General features: G+C 35.5%; 1 protein-coding gene across 3 annotated transcripts in view; it reads left to right on the top strand.

Annotated features, from left to right (window-relative positions):
- The window catches only part of SCAF11 (SR-related CTD associated factor 11), a 47,281-nt gene that overhangs the window by 9,807 nt on the left and 23,748 nt on the right, over nucleotides 1-13,726 (top strand). For all 3 annotated transcript variants that reach the window (XM_086884634.1, XM_023931163.2, XM_086884635.1), the window contains exons 2-3: nucleotides 6,934-7,009; nucleotides 7,845-7,999. In XM_086884634.1, the coding sequence (XP_086740760.1) occupies nucleotides 6,949-7,009; nucleotides 7,845-7,999 (216 nt within the window). In that variant the 5' untranslated portion in view covers nucleotides 6,934-6,948. The remainder of the gene's footprint in view (nucleotides 1-6,933; nucleotides 7,010-7,844; nucleotides 8,000-13,726) is intronic.

Below are 13,726 nucleotides of genomic sequence, written 5' to 3' on the forward strand. Positions count from 1 at the left end.
GGGATAATTGACGTACATTGACTTGTAGAGAAACCTGCTGAAGTAAACAGTTTATTATCACCCTTAAAACGAGTTCAGGAGAGATCCTAAACTTCTGCTATCCATCCTAGTGGAACAAAATGTTTTCTAATAGACATGCAGAAAGATGAGAAATGAAATTTGCCTCCTGTACTTAATTGCCCATCAGTGCATGTAAAGTAACTAGTTCAGTACCATACTCAGAACTGCTAACTGCTGTGCAAGCTTGTGATCAGTTTTCCTCTACATCTTCATGAGCTCCCTCAAAAAATAGGGCTCCATATTGTGTGATAGCATGGTGAGAATTGATGAATACAGAGAAAACTTCTGTGTTTTTGACAAAGAGAATTAGTATCTATTTGAGGCTTTAGATGTTTTGGTCAAACATCATATCTTTTGTGGCTTGCTGGAAGCATCGGTTTTTATATGGATTGTCCCAGTAGTTATGTGGATGCTTCTGAGTCTGGCAAATCAGCCATCCCATGTGTGACATCTCTGTGGGGAAGGAGGGGTGATAACAACAGTATTTCACAAACTTTAGTGCCTGGTGTTGTTTTAAGTTAGTTACTGCTTAAGAATTATTAATTGGCTTGTTCTTTTGGGTGGTTTCTTCAGATGGGAAGGATGGGATTTGGAATTTTGCTAAAGAATGATGGCTTTATTACCAGTTAACTTTCGGGACAAGATTTTTGAGTATCATTTTATTACTGCTTGTTACTCTTCTGTAACCTACATCCTCATTTTTCTTTATTACTAGCTAAAAACTAATGAGAGCTGGTTACTTGTGGAATGAAGGGAACATGAAAGTTGGTGGACTGGGAGGCCAGCTGCATGACTGGGATTCTGAGATTGAAGGGATGCTTCTCCCATGTTTGAGTTTCCTAGTATAGAGAGAGATAGGAAGTTCCTTAATAGGTTCCTGTTGGTGATAGTATCTTGTTTGATGTCTGTTGAGTAGTAAATCTGTTGGTTTAGATTTCTTACAGCTTTGGTAAGTTTGTACTAAAGAACATTATATGGGTTCCATGCTGTTGCTAGAGATATTAACAGTAAAGTGTTGGTTTTACAATGTAAGTATATTGCCCTTTTTTCAGGTTGGTAATCTGCCTGGATCTGTATTGTAGTGAAGCTTTTTGGATGGTGACTTTTCTAAGTAGAGCTAGAACTTGGTTGTTCACCCTTACACATCTGAATAGTTATGATGAGTGTTCTTCATTTAGTAATCATAGAATGCTAAAGCAACTTGGAGATCAGCATAAGATGTCAAGGCACAGACACATGAAGTGGTTTTGCTGACATTGCTAGGCTACCTTTTCACACTGTCCAGTAAACAGAAGTGTTTTGCTTGCGAAACTCTAGAGTTCAATCTGATTTGTAGCAGCACTTCAACACCCAACATTCTGTAGAAGACATGGTGTCCCCTACAGTTTATAGAATATAGGAAGGAGATTACCTTGTGTGTGTGTCCACTGTAAGGTTCTAAGTCTTTCTTAAAACTCCTGACTTTCTGGATGGTCAGACAGGTTACTAAATAATAGTCTGCACTGCTTCTGAGTCACTGGAGCAGTTCTCAAGCACATTTTGATGGAGTTGTGCCTGCATTCCCTGCTTAGGAGGCAGTTATGGTGTTGTCCTGCCCAGTGCTGACTGGACATGAGTGTTTGCAGCTGCTATTCGCATTGTTATTGTTGAGTGGGCCACAAAAATTAAAACATTGATTCAGGGACACAGCTATAGTCACAGCATCTCTGACTGAAGAGTCAGTCTTGCTGCTAGATTATGGAAAATCTGAGGATAATATCTACTGTGTTGCTTTGGGTGGGATGGCTTTGTTTTAGTTTTGGGTTTTTTTGTTGTTGTTGGTTGTTTGTTTTTTAGTGTAGGGAAGGGGAAGACAGACAGCAGTGTACTGTTCAGTGTGGTATAGTTCTAGCCATTTGGTTTTGGTAGTTTTCTCCTGTGACTTTACCTTGCATTTTCATGGACCTGGCAGCTGATCTACATAGATACTGCTGTGTCCTTGAAGGGAGCTTGACAGCAAAGTCTGAGCTTTTTTTGTACCTTACCACTGCCAAAAGGGGGAATGCCTTTTTATTTCTTCCCTCCCTCATTCTGTCACTTGCAATGCCTTTGGACACCTATGGCTCTTAGTGAGTCTGCTTGCCATCACTAGTGGTGAGAAACATAGCTGCTTCTTAGGGTGGCAGCAAGCTGTTAGATTAGCTCAGCTCTCTTGGGTAATTTCATCCTTAGAGGGTCTGGAAAGAGTCTTTGAATCAGCAGTATCTCCTTGCCTGAATAGCAGTGATTCTTTCCAAGACACTGGATCTACATGAATAGGCTTAAACCACCTATAGAAAAAGATTTCTCTCTTTATTCCCCAAGGCATAGCACTGGTCTTTTTCTTTCTCCTCATCTTTGTTGGTTCTATTGCATTTGATTTGGGAATGCAGACAAGGTGCAATTTGAGCTTACAGAGAGTAAAAATCCTCTTTAAAAGCCTGCTTTTGAGTGTCACCGTCGGTTCTATTCTCACTAATGTGCTGGGCCAAGAGATTTTACTGCACAAAGGAGAAAATCCAGGATAAGTGCTTCCAGATTCCCAATGCAGCCCTCATTTATTGAAGGACAAACATTACCCAGTTGTCACTTGAAGCAAGTCTACTTTCCAGGCTCTTCTGACAAATCAGAAGTTTTTCCAAATAAAAAAAATTGTAAACAATTGTGAAGGTTCTTGATGTACTTAAACAATACCCAGTAATGTGGGGTTTTTAATTTTTATTATTTTTATTTTTTTCTGTATGTGTTGTGTTAGACATGATGATATGAGTAGGTCAAAAGCTTTTCAAATGCTCAATTGCCATTGCAAATTACAAGTGTGTTCTCAGCCCATCTCTTAAGACAGCACAAAAGTTTTGGCAAAATGTTTAAAAATTTTAATCAGCAGCTGGATGTTTTCCCAGTAATGATCCAGAGATTAGGATGAGCCCATATGAGGAACTTCAGAAGATATGTGTTCTGTCATTAACTACTAAAATTACAATAATGAAAACCACCACCAACAAAAATCTGTTTTTGTGAATGTGACTAGTTGTTGAGATCTGTTTTCTTTAAAAATGTATTTGCTGAGGGAGCAGCTTAAACCTCTTTCCCAGGTTTCTTAATTGACCGTGAAAATGCATAGGGAGAAACAGAATCCTACTTATTACTGCCCAAAATTTTGATGGAAGTGAAGGTTGTTATTGTTGTTTATTAAGCAAATAAATTCTGTGTACTAAATATATGTCTGACTGTTGTTTCATAATTGAAACTGATTGTTTCTTGAGTTCTTAAAAAATCAAAATCAAAAATCAAATCATGACTAATGAGTCCCCCGAATAATTTTTAAAATAAATTTTTTTCAATACAAACAGAACAGTCAAAATAACTCACTATTCTTGAGTATTAATGCAACATGTATCTAAGAAGCTGAAAGTTTGATTACAAATGTTTCCTGAGTTAAATCTGTTGCAGAAATGAGTGAGGTATCTTGAACATAATTTTTCACTTTCACACTGGAGACTTTGTTGCATGTGTTCTTGATTTCCATCCCCTTTTCCAGCTGAGCTGGGATACTTCTATGTAGCTGAGTCTCTAGACTGTTATTATGTTGGAGGAAGAGGGTATTTAGTTGATGCATTTTATTTACAGTGTATAAAGAATGCTTGTAAAGACTTTGTCTTGTAGTTAGGCAAAAAGGAGGCACGTGCTAATTTCATGTGACACTTATAACTAGGCTTCTGTAATTTTTTAATCCATTTTTTTTATGTCTTTTTAAGATTTTAATGTAACAGGTTCATTAAGGAATTAAGAGACATGACTTTGAACAGACCAAGTCTTTTCTTTCCATGTGCACAATGAATTAGTATGGAAATACATCTCTATTTTCAGGTTGTGAGTTGTATGAAGTAGTTTGTGTGAATCACACTTCTACTTTTGTGATATAGGAAATAGTTTCATGTGTGCATGGTACTTAGTCTGCTTTATGGAATTGTTTAAGTTCTTCTTGAAGCTTTGTCAGATGGACAGTGACAAATCTATTACCACAATCTACAGTTACCTCACTTTAAGCACCTTTGTTGGTAGATGCATTCCATGAAAATAAGAACAGGAATTTCATTTCCTTGGAAGAATAGCCTGGAAACTTAATTATTTTAAGAGAACAGAGAAATGAGGTAGTGATGTGTACCTGTGCTAGTATCTCTGATCACTTTTCTCAGTTAAATATATTAGAATACCCTTGTCTTTATGTCAAATATGAAATAAAGTAAGATATTTCTCTTAGAAAGTAATTCCATTGAGAATGTACAAGCACCAGAAAAGTACCATGTTGGCTGTAATGCTATGCTGTCTTGAGGCATTCTTAGGAAGGATTATCTGGAGGTTGGAGAGTTGATTTTTTTCTTTTTTAAATTTATTTATTTATTTGTTTGTTTCTTTTTGGTTACAACATAGTATAGTGCTTGTTGCTGGCTTGTCACATTTTGGGAAAAATAAGTATTCTGTTTTCTATGCTGTCTGCTCTTTCTAAACCACCAGGTTCTCTTTTCCTAACTCTGCTTTTAATCATATAAATGTAGTAACAGTCCAGTGTTAGTGCTTCTATTTTAATGCCTTTAAAATATGGTCCTTTTAAAGAAGTGGAGAAAACAGTCTTTTCAAAGTTAATTTGTTAAATAGTGTGTAAATTTAGATATCTTTTTCTTTATTTATAAAAAATTCAGTAGTATTAAATTTCTCTACTGTGTTGTGTGAAATGCAATAAATATCAAACTGACAAAGTTGTGCTGTGCAAAGTGATCTGTGAAAAGCATTAGCAGCACTCAGTATCTGTTTAAATAATAGGCTTGTGAGAAGAATGGGGTAACCACATAAATGTTTTCAGTTGCTGCATATCTTGGATTTACTGATATTCTGTCAGAATTTTAGTATTTCTGGTTTTCTAATTATTGGAAATGTTTCTGGGATGTCTGTGTCTAGAAAGAGTACAATGGAATACAAGATTACTTTTTCTGGGGAAAAACAAATTTGAAGAGCTTCTGTGTTCTGTTTCTGCAATCTGTTTTAGTGAATTCAAGACTTCTGTTATAATAAGTGTGAACTCAAAAGCTACTCCTTAATTTGGTATCTAGGTTGTGTTTATTTAAATACTTTTCTGTGTATGTATGCAGAGTACAGGATTCTTCATATTGTCTTGAAACTGACTCAGCTATAAGGTGTCCTGGGACTTGTAGGGTTGAAAGATGTTTGAGTATAGCTGGTGGAATTTTCTGCTTCTGTAAAGCATTGCTGAGGTTTTAAGATGTAGAACAGAAGGGATGTTATATTTTATGTATAAAAGCATCTATACCACACACTACTGCATGATTTACATTTTCTGGGGCCAAAGCCACTTGTGCAAATCAGAGTGAAAGCAACAGACCACAATCTCCTAAATTCATATGTGGTTTTGGTGGTCTTACCTGCCCTAATTTCATGCACATTTTGCTTGTTGAAGGCATTAAACTTTAAAGGAGCAGCTTGACTTGGGTAGGGTTTAGTTTTGCTTAGCTTGCAAATGGTGGAGGTCTGGACAGTAGTTGTTTTGCCAAAAGAACATGCCTGTAGCTTACAGCATTGACTACAACTCAGTGTCAGTATTAGTGCTGGTAACCAGCCTACAGTTGATGCCATGTATTAATGATATGTTTTGAAATAGTTTTAGATATAAAAATGTGATAGTTGTGTAGGGGGAAAATCCGTTATAGCTAGGCTTTTCTTTCCTTGTCCCTTCACTTTCCGCAGTTGGATTGATTCCCATGTTCTCTTTCAGGAATCAAAAAGTAATTTCTAATAGGAACATTGAAGCCATTTTGAATTCTAATTGCAGATTTCTAATTAGTTTCACAGTTTTAACCATTTCTTTAGCAAACAGTCTGTGTTTGAGACTCACAGATCTGAGTCATGATTTCTTGGGTTGCCTAAGAAAATGACAAGTATATGTGATAGAAATGTGCAGCAGAGTTGCTTTTCTAAGTATTAAAAAATGATCAGTAAAACACTTTCTGCTCCCAAGATCGAGCAATAAAGACTTGATCAGAAGAAAAGTTTGGGGAAGCAAATTCTGTGTCTCCCTCTTCTGTCTTGTTGGTAGGGGGAAAGTATTGCTTCTGAGTGAAATAGGAAGTTTATTTGAGGAGTGTGATTGTGGCGGTTTCAGCTCTATCCTGCTGCTTTGTCTAGCAAAGGTGTCAAAGTGTGAGAGTAAACCTCGGTTTGATTCAGGTTTGAATGCTTAAGTAGCAGATCTTTGTAATCTCTGATTTCATGTCTTCTGAAGTTTTAGTTTGTCCTTTTAAATACTATTAATTTTTAAAGCTTCATGTAGTTTTGAAGAAACCTGCTGTTCCCTTTGGGGCTTGGGTTGGATGCAAATAGTTTGAATTATAGCCTTCTTGCTTTTGTCATATATAAGCTGCTTTCATTTTTCTCACTTGCCACTACTGTAGTGACTCTAGGTTTGTAAAACAGCTAACTCTTCTGATGCTTGAGTGTTTAAAGTTTGTTGCTTCAACTATTTGCATAGGGCAGTTTGCAGGTGTTCGTTCCTGCAGTGTTGCATGAGGTGGTTTGCACGGAAACTTAGCAATATGTTTAATTTTTAAAAATAAAAGCACCAGTGGTAGTCTTAAAACACTGCAAAAACTTTTTATCTGCTGAACAAAAGCAAATTTTGAAGTTGGAAACATCAGTTGCTAGACAGCAGTAATGATACTTATAAATTGCAGACATTATAAATGCTCACTTCTAATATTATTTGTTTCTACTCTACAATGGAGAATACTCATTAATTTTATTTTCAAGCTGCAATCTCAATGAACTGCTTCTATTTTTCAGACTACATTTTGTAAGATGAAGAACAGAAAACAATGTATTCAAGATACTGAGGATCAGACGCATGAAGGCATGGAAGGTAAAGTTTGTGTGTGTGAAAATATGGAAGCATATTATTCAGGTTCAAGTTCTGAAGGTCTGGTTTTTCTTTTCATTTGCTCTCTCAGTTAGTATGTTGCTTATTTTGAAAGAAGTTGTATAAACATAACCACTATCTCATAATATTTGGCTCTGGCCTGTGAGGCCTCCAAATAATTTCCTGTCTCTTCTCTTGTTATTACTTGGTAACTTCTAGTAGCAAAACAAAAATGTTGATAGCAATTGCTGTTCAGAGAAAATAATTAATTCAGAGTAAAATTTCTTTAAGAAGAGTTCATACATTAAGGTATTCTGAAAACACTTTCTAACTCGTAACAAATTTTTTTATTTAAAATACATGATTAGGTAAATATTTGAAGATATTCAGATTAAGATAATTTTAAGAAAGAAAAAATAAAGGTAGACCCTGTGTATATAAGATAATGAATATAAAATATGCTGGTGCAATTTATGTCATGGAGAGAGTACAAGCTCACAAGGAGAAAGAATTTAGGGTTGTTATGTCTAAATGATAGCATAACCAATAGGAAGCACTGTGGTGTCTGCTTTATTGAAATATCTCTGTAATTAACTTTCCATTGTTTTAATGGCTACTGGTACAGTAGTCTGTGAAATATGTTGCTTAGCTTTTTTTCACCTGAAACAGTTTTCTGTTGTTACAAGCAAGTTTAATTCAAGTTTTCAAGTCTAATGCAGATAAGGAGCTGGCCAGAGGAGTATTGAAAAAAAATTCTTATTTCTTTATTATTCAAATCTAGAAGGACTTTGTTTCAAAAACTGTCAAAACTTCAAAGTGTCAATGTTAATAACACCAGGTGAAGAAAACGAGGAAAACTGTTCCTGTTCTGCTTTATTGCATGATGGCAACACGTGCCCCATCTGCCTGAACTGCCTTCTAGAACAAGAGACTGGGTTTCCTGAGAACTGCAGTCATACATTCTGCATGACTTGTATTCTTAAATGGGCTGAGGTAAGACTGAGCACTAAGACTAAGCGAAATCTATTGCATCTAATGCCTACAGATATTTTTTAAGAAAGTTAGAGATTTTGGCTTTGCACAGAAATGTTCAATGACCAATTTGTAAATAGATTTTGGAAAACTTTCTTAATGCGATAAAGTATTCTGTGTTTTCTTTCACTCAATGTTTTTTTGTTCCATGTATTTACTTCGTAAATAGTTCTGGAACCTTAAAGAAAAATGACTTGTTGAACAAATCCTTGATGACCTTGTTCTATTTAGTCCATTTTTCCTCTCCTGTGTCATGCAATCATTGCATTGTCTGGTGTTTAACCTTTTCTGTAACTTTTTCAATTATCAGTATAAAACACCAAATTAATATTGCTTTGTACTGGGATGAGTGGGGGTTGCTCCCTTTTACCCTGCTTCTTGGCTTAAATTAGTCACTTTGGTGAGACCACTCTTTGGTTTCTTTGTAATATCATTCTTTTGAAGTAAATGATGATTTTGGTTGCAGTATTCCCTTTAGAAGGTTGTCTTTAGGTACATATGCAATATGCTTATTCTTGCTATGTTTTTAATCTTAATTTTTGTGCTGTTTATTACTGAAAGGCAGTGGTAACACAATTTTCTGAAGAATTTGTATGAACTTCAGAGTATTAAAAAAAAGATTATTACATTAAAATTACTTTAGACTTACAAACCAGATAATAAACAAAGTTTCCTGTTGCCAGATTTTCTGTTTTGCATTTGATTCATTGGAGCAATTTTATTTGTAAGAGAAGAGGAAATTCTCACCTGCAATTTTACCCTGAGTGACTTAGCTGGTTGCTATAATGACAGCTGAAAAGCATTAAACCGTGACGTGCACAGGGAAGCTGTACAGTATATTGGCTTGCTGCTGGATTCGAGTTTATTCACATTGTCTAACAGATGCTTTTAAGCCCAACGAGGAAGAGAAATTTTCTTGTTTTAAAGGGGTGGATGAATGATCTGGCATTTTTCTTGTCACGTCAGTTTCATTTTTTGTGATCTGAAGTGCTATTCAAATAGAATAAAAGCAACTTTTCTTAAGAGTTGACAGGTAAAGTAGATGTGATGCCATAAAAAAGATGTGGGGGTGTTTCTAAAGCTACATAAGACTGCTTCTGCTGCTTTTCATTTGTGACATCAGATAGGTAAAACCAGCCAGGCTTCCTTTTCTGAGGTTACCTGACAGCCAGGCCTGTTGAGTTCATGGAACTCCGATGCCTAAATGTAGTAGTTTTAATTAAAAGTGAAGTGACAAAAGAAGTGTTGAAAACTGTGTGACAGTTCAGAGGTTTCAGCTGTGAGAAGCAGATGAGGTTCTATAGATTTGAAAGATAAAAAAAATATTATAAGCATGTCACTATTTAAAACATGCTGATGCTGTGTGATTTTTGCCTGTTACTAATATTTAGTAACTGAATGTGTTCTTTTTTGAGAATTGTTCCGTAAGGGTTAGCTTTCTCTGGTTCTTGGTTGATCATAACCATAATTTAAGTCATTCTGAGTAATAAAGATATAAAAAAGATAAACAATTAGCTGCTGTTTAAAAAATGTACTGCCTGATTCTGAGTAAAGATTAATGGGTTTTTTTTGGAGTATAAACAAATTGATTTTAGAAATGGTATTTTCTTCTTTAAGTGCTGGAGAAAAACAAAATTGAGAATAAAATTATTGAGTGAAACCTTAAAAAAAAATACTAATATTCACATTATTTGACATGTTCTTTTGTGTATCTTCTGTTGTGCTCCATACACTTTGAGGCTTTGCCAGCAGCCTGTGTTCAGGTTGGATATTTCTTTTATTTTTCTGTATTGCATCAGGACCTCAAAATGTAACAGGAGAAGCTATTTCTTTAAACTGTTATTTTGAAGTTGTACATAGGCATTGCTCTCCTGAGAGTTTATGGCTTTTGTGTATAACTTTGTAGACTCTAATCAAAACCAGGGTAGTTTAGGCAGAAGATAAGGGTTTTATGTTTCTGCTTCCTTGTCAGTCTACAGGAGATTCTCAACACTACTACTGCAGTTGTTCTGTACCAGCAGATCTGTCTGAAAGCAGCAGCCATAACACTTTGAACATCTTACTTTTTAAGAAATGAGAGAATATAGATTAAAAAAAAAGCACTTAAAAACAATAAAAAATAATATATAAAAATCATCTTTATTCTAAAGGCTAGAGGGAGGTAGGAAATTTGCCACGGAACAGGTCTAACACATTAGATCCTGTTGGCTAAATCTGAAGATTTAGTTTCAGAATTAAATAGCATTACTGTTGAGTCAGTGCTGTATTTTCTTTTCCTTTGAAGAAAGGTGTCTAAATGCCTAAAAGGAAAGTGAGGGGCAGACCAAGAATCCCCACAAAGGAGTTAATCTTCAGAGTAACTTTCTAATATGTCCCATGAATTGTTCTGCTCTCTTTGGCTGTGTTAATTGAGAGCATTGCTGTGCACAAAATTCAGTTGCCTATACTATTAAACTCTTCTATACTATTGGACTGACAACTTGTGTGCCTTTGGCCATGCTAACTTGCGCTCATGCAGTCACTGCTGGGCAGCACTGGGCTGGCAGACTGCTGGGGGCTGTTTTCAGTAGGCATGTGAAGATTAACATAAATGTTTGTCATCTTGTGCCAGCTGTCAAACACTTCTGTAAACCAACATGGTATGATTTGCTAATGAAGATTTTTAAGCTTGAGGCTTTGTATTTCAGTGAGTCTGTGCTGGAAGATCATAAAAAGTAAAAGGTGCTAAATCAGGAACTGAGGTTACTGGACACACCCTTCAGTGGGTGGGAATGTAGAAGGACAGTGTAAGTGAAGGGTTGCTTTCAGTATAAAGAACTTATATCTGTTAACATTATTCCAGCCACATAAAAAAAGGGGGGGAGGGTATAGCCAACAACAAAAATCCTCTATCTAGAGTCTTTAAACACTATCAGTAATGTTGTGTTACACCAAAGGAAGCAATTACATTCACACGTTTCTGTCATCTGTAATGATGTACATTATTAGCATTAGTACATTAAAACTGCTTGGGTCAGAACTAATTTTTTAAACTTTTTTTTCTGATAAACTTATATTTTGTATTTTCATTGGTAAGCACATGTTTTAGTTTATAATAATTGGTTCTGAAAGGATTTAAGTGAAACTGATGCAAAGAAAAGTTAACTAGGCATCGATGGCAAACATGCACGCAGAAGTTAACACCTCCTCAGCTAAGACAACTGCTTTAGCAGCTGTGGTATCTTGTCTCAATGCATTACAGAAAAATCTCTACCTTTGTTTTTCTCTTCTATTCAAAGAAAAAAATCTTAGAAACAATAAATATTTACTTTACTGTAGGCTTTTTAACTTCCTTTCTGTTCTTCAGAGTGCTAATAAATGTACTGGAGATTTCCATCTCTGTTCTATTAATTCCTCTAATGAACCATCACAAGAGAAGAGTGTTGAAGAAAAGATTCGGTGTGTTGTCTGCATTATTACAATGTTGTGTAACAGACATTGATTTCAGTGACCCTCACCTACCTAGCTTATTCCTCTCGTGTTCTGGTCCTGGTTTCCCTCATTATTTTTCCCCATCTGATTTGGAAGTTGAGTATGTGCAGTCCTAAGTTTTCCAAAGTGTTGGGGCATATTCAGGTAGGCCCTGTACAGGATCTGTGGTTAACTAAGTAAAACTAAGCAGTTGGCCCAAAGAGCTGTCTTGTATTTTGTTTCTAGTGAATGTTCCTAGAGGTTTTATTCATAGATTTTGATGTTCTTAGAGTCGTCGTTGCCGTTGCTTATAAAAGGCTTGGATCATAGAGTATGTGGAGTATGCTACTGCACATGTATATTCTTCTGAGGTTAAGGAGAGTTATCTGTATGATAATTGGATTCTTAATGTGTATTCTTTCTGATCTGGATTCTTTTTTTTCTAAAGAATATAGGAAGGAATCAGCTTATATGGCAACAGTCTCTGCTGTGATCTGCAGTATAGAGCACTGTGGGCAGTATTAATATGACACAAATGAACAAAACAAATTGTGTTCAAAGAAAGACCACCTAAAAACCCCAAAAATAACAGTGAAAAAAAACCTTTTTGTTGAAGTATACCCAAAGTGATCTATATGTAGACAGTTCATCTGAGAACTGATGTTCAGAAAAACTGTATTAATCAAATTGTTTCAGAAAGTGTAAATTTTAGATACCTTTTTGCAAATTACATGTTTGCTTTGTAGTATACAGTTGTTCTTGGCTATTTCTCTGCTTAAGCAGCGGGGTTGGAGAAGATGACTTCCAGAAATCTCTTCCAACATCAACCACTTTGTGATTTTGCAAGAACATTTATGTAGCAGCTTATGAATGTTAATGCTGTTGGAGTGCAGTGCAAAAGTCTGAGTGGTTTTCATTTTGCTCCAGTTCTTGCCAATAGTGTCAATACAATTAAACTTAATTTTTCAACAGTTTATGGCAATTTTGAATTGGAACTTAAGAACTAGCTAGCTGTGTCATGTAGGTAGTTTAGATTTGTAACTAAGTTGTCTGCTGATTAGGTGTAAAAACTGTCTGCTGTTCTTTTGTATATTATTATCAGTGATTTTTCTCTCCAAAAAAGACTCTTGTCAGAAACTGTGCTTTCTTAAAGTATAACTATAAAACCTTTAAATGTACTTGCTTTTTAAAGTAGACTGAAAAAAATGTAATGGTAAGTTTTTACATGCTTCTAGAAAACAGTGCATTTTCTGATGTCTTCCTATTTTGATTAAAATGTAGAGAGGGTGTTTCTCTCTGTGTGTGGTGTAATGGTCTCCCTGTTCACTGAGCTTGAGGTGGAATTGTGGGCTTCTTACTGTACTGTTATTACAAGGTGAAGTGAAATATACAGACATTGTCTTAACGCTCTCAATCTCACTTTAAACTTGAATTTAGTTAGGAGAATCTGATATTATTTGTGTGTAACAGATTACCTAAGTGCAGGATCATGTTTCTTTTTGCATTAGCTTTTCAATACAAAATTTGGAGAACAGACTTTATTATGAGACACTTGAAGAAAAAAAAAAAAATTGGGGGAGGGATCTACTGCAATAGCTTGAATTCCGTACTTGCATCTTGTTGCTACTTGTTATGAAACCTCATAGCATGGAACTTGATGAGATGGGGATATCTGTCCAAGTTATTTTATCAGCCAAATATGTTTTGAGGTTAGCTTGCACCTGTTTATATAGCTTTCTGAAAATTCCTGGCTGGAATATAGTAACGGCTTCAGCCTTTTGATTGCCTCACTTTGCTCAAATGCTGTTTGAAGTGATGCAGTTAAGTTAGGGGACAATTGCTTCTTGAGTTTGGAGATCACAGTTCTGTGTTGCTCTAGCAGTTGCAGGAATATAGAAATTAAGTTATGCCTGTGGAGCTGAAGTGAGATTTTTCTAGAGGGTCATAAAAACAAAATAAAATATAATTTATTTTTTTTTTAAATCTGAAAACCAAACATATTGCTTGTGGATAACTTTTCAGGGCTTGCAGATTTTTGTGAATGCTTACACATTTTATGAAGTGAATTTTTCAGATATCACAGGATGGGTGAAAGAATGAATCACTGTGGATTTATCAGGTTTAACAGGAAAACTCTAAATAGTTTCATGTGGAGATTAAAATGATTAAAGACGTTTTGAAGTGTGCTGAGCTTTTCCAAGAAAACAACTGTTGGGAAGCAAAGCAAAGCAGGTCACT

Source organism: Cyanistes caeruleus, chromosome 4 (assembly GCF_971803275.1).
Source record: "Cyanistes caeruleus chromosome 4, bCyaCae1.hap1.1, whole genome shotgun sequence".
NCBI classification, from domain to species: Eukaryota; Metazoa; Chordata; class Aves; order Passeriformes; family Paridae; genus Cyanistes; species Cyanistes caeruleus.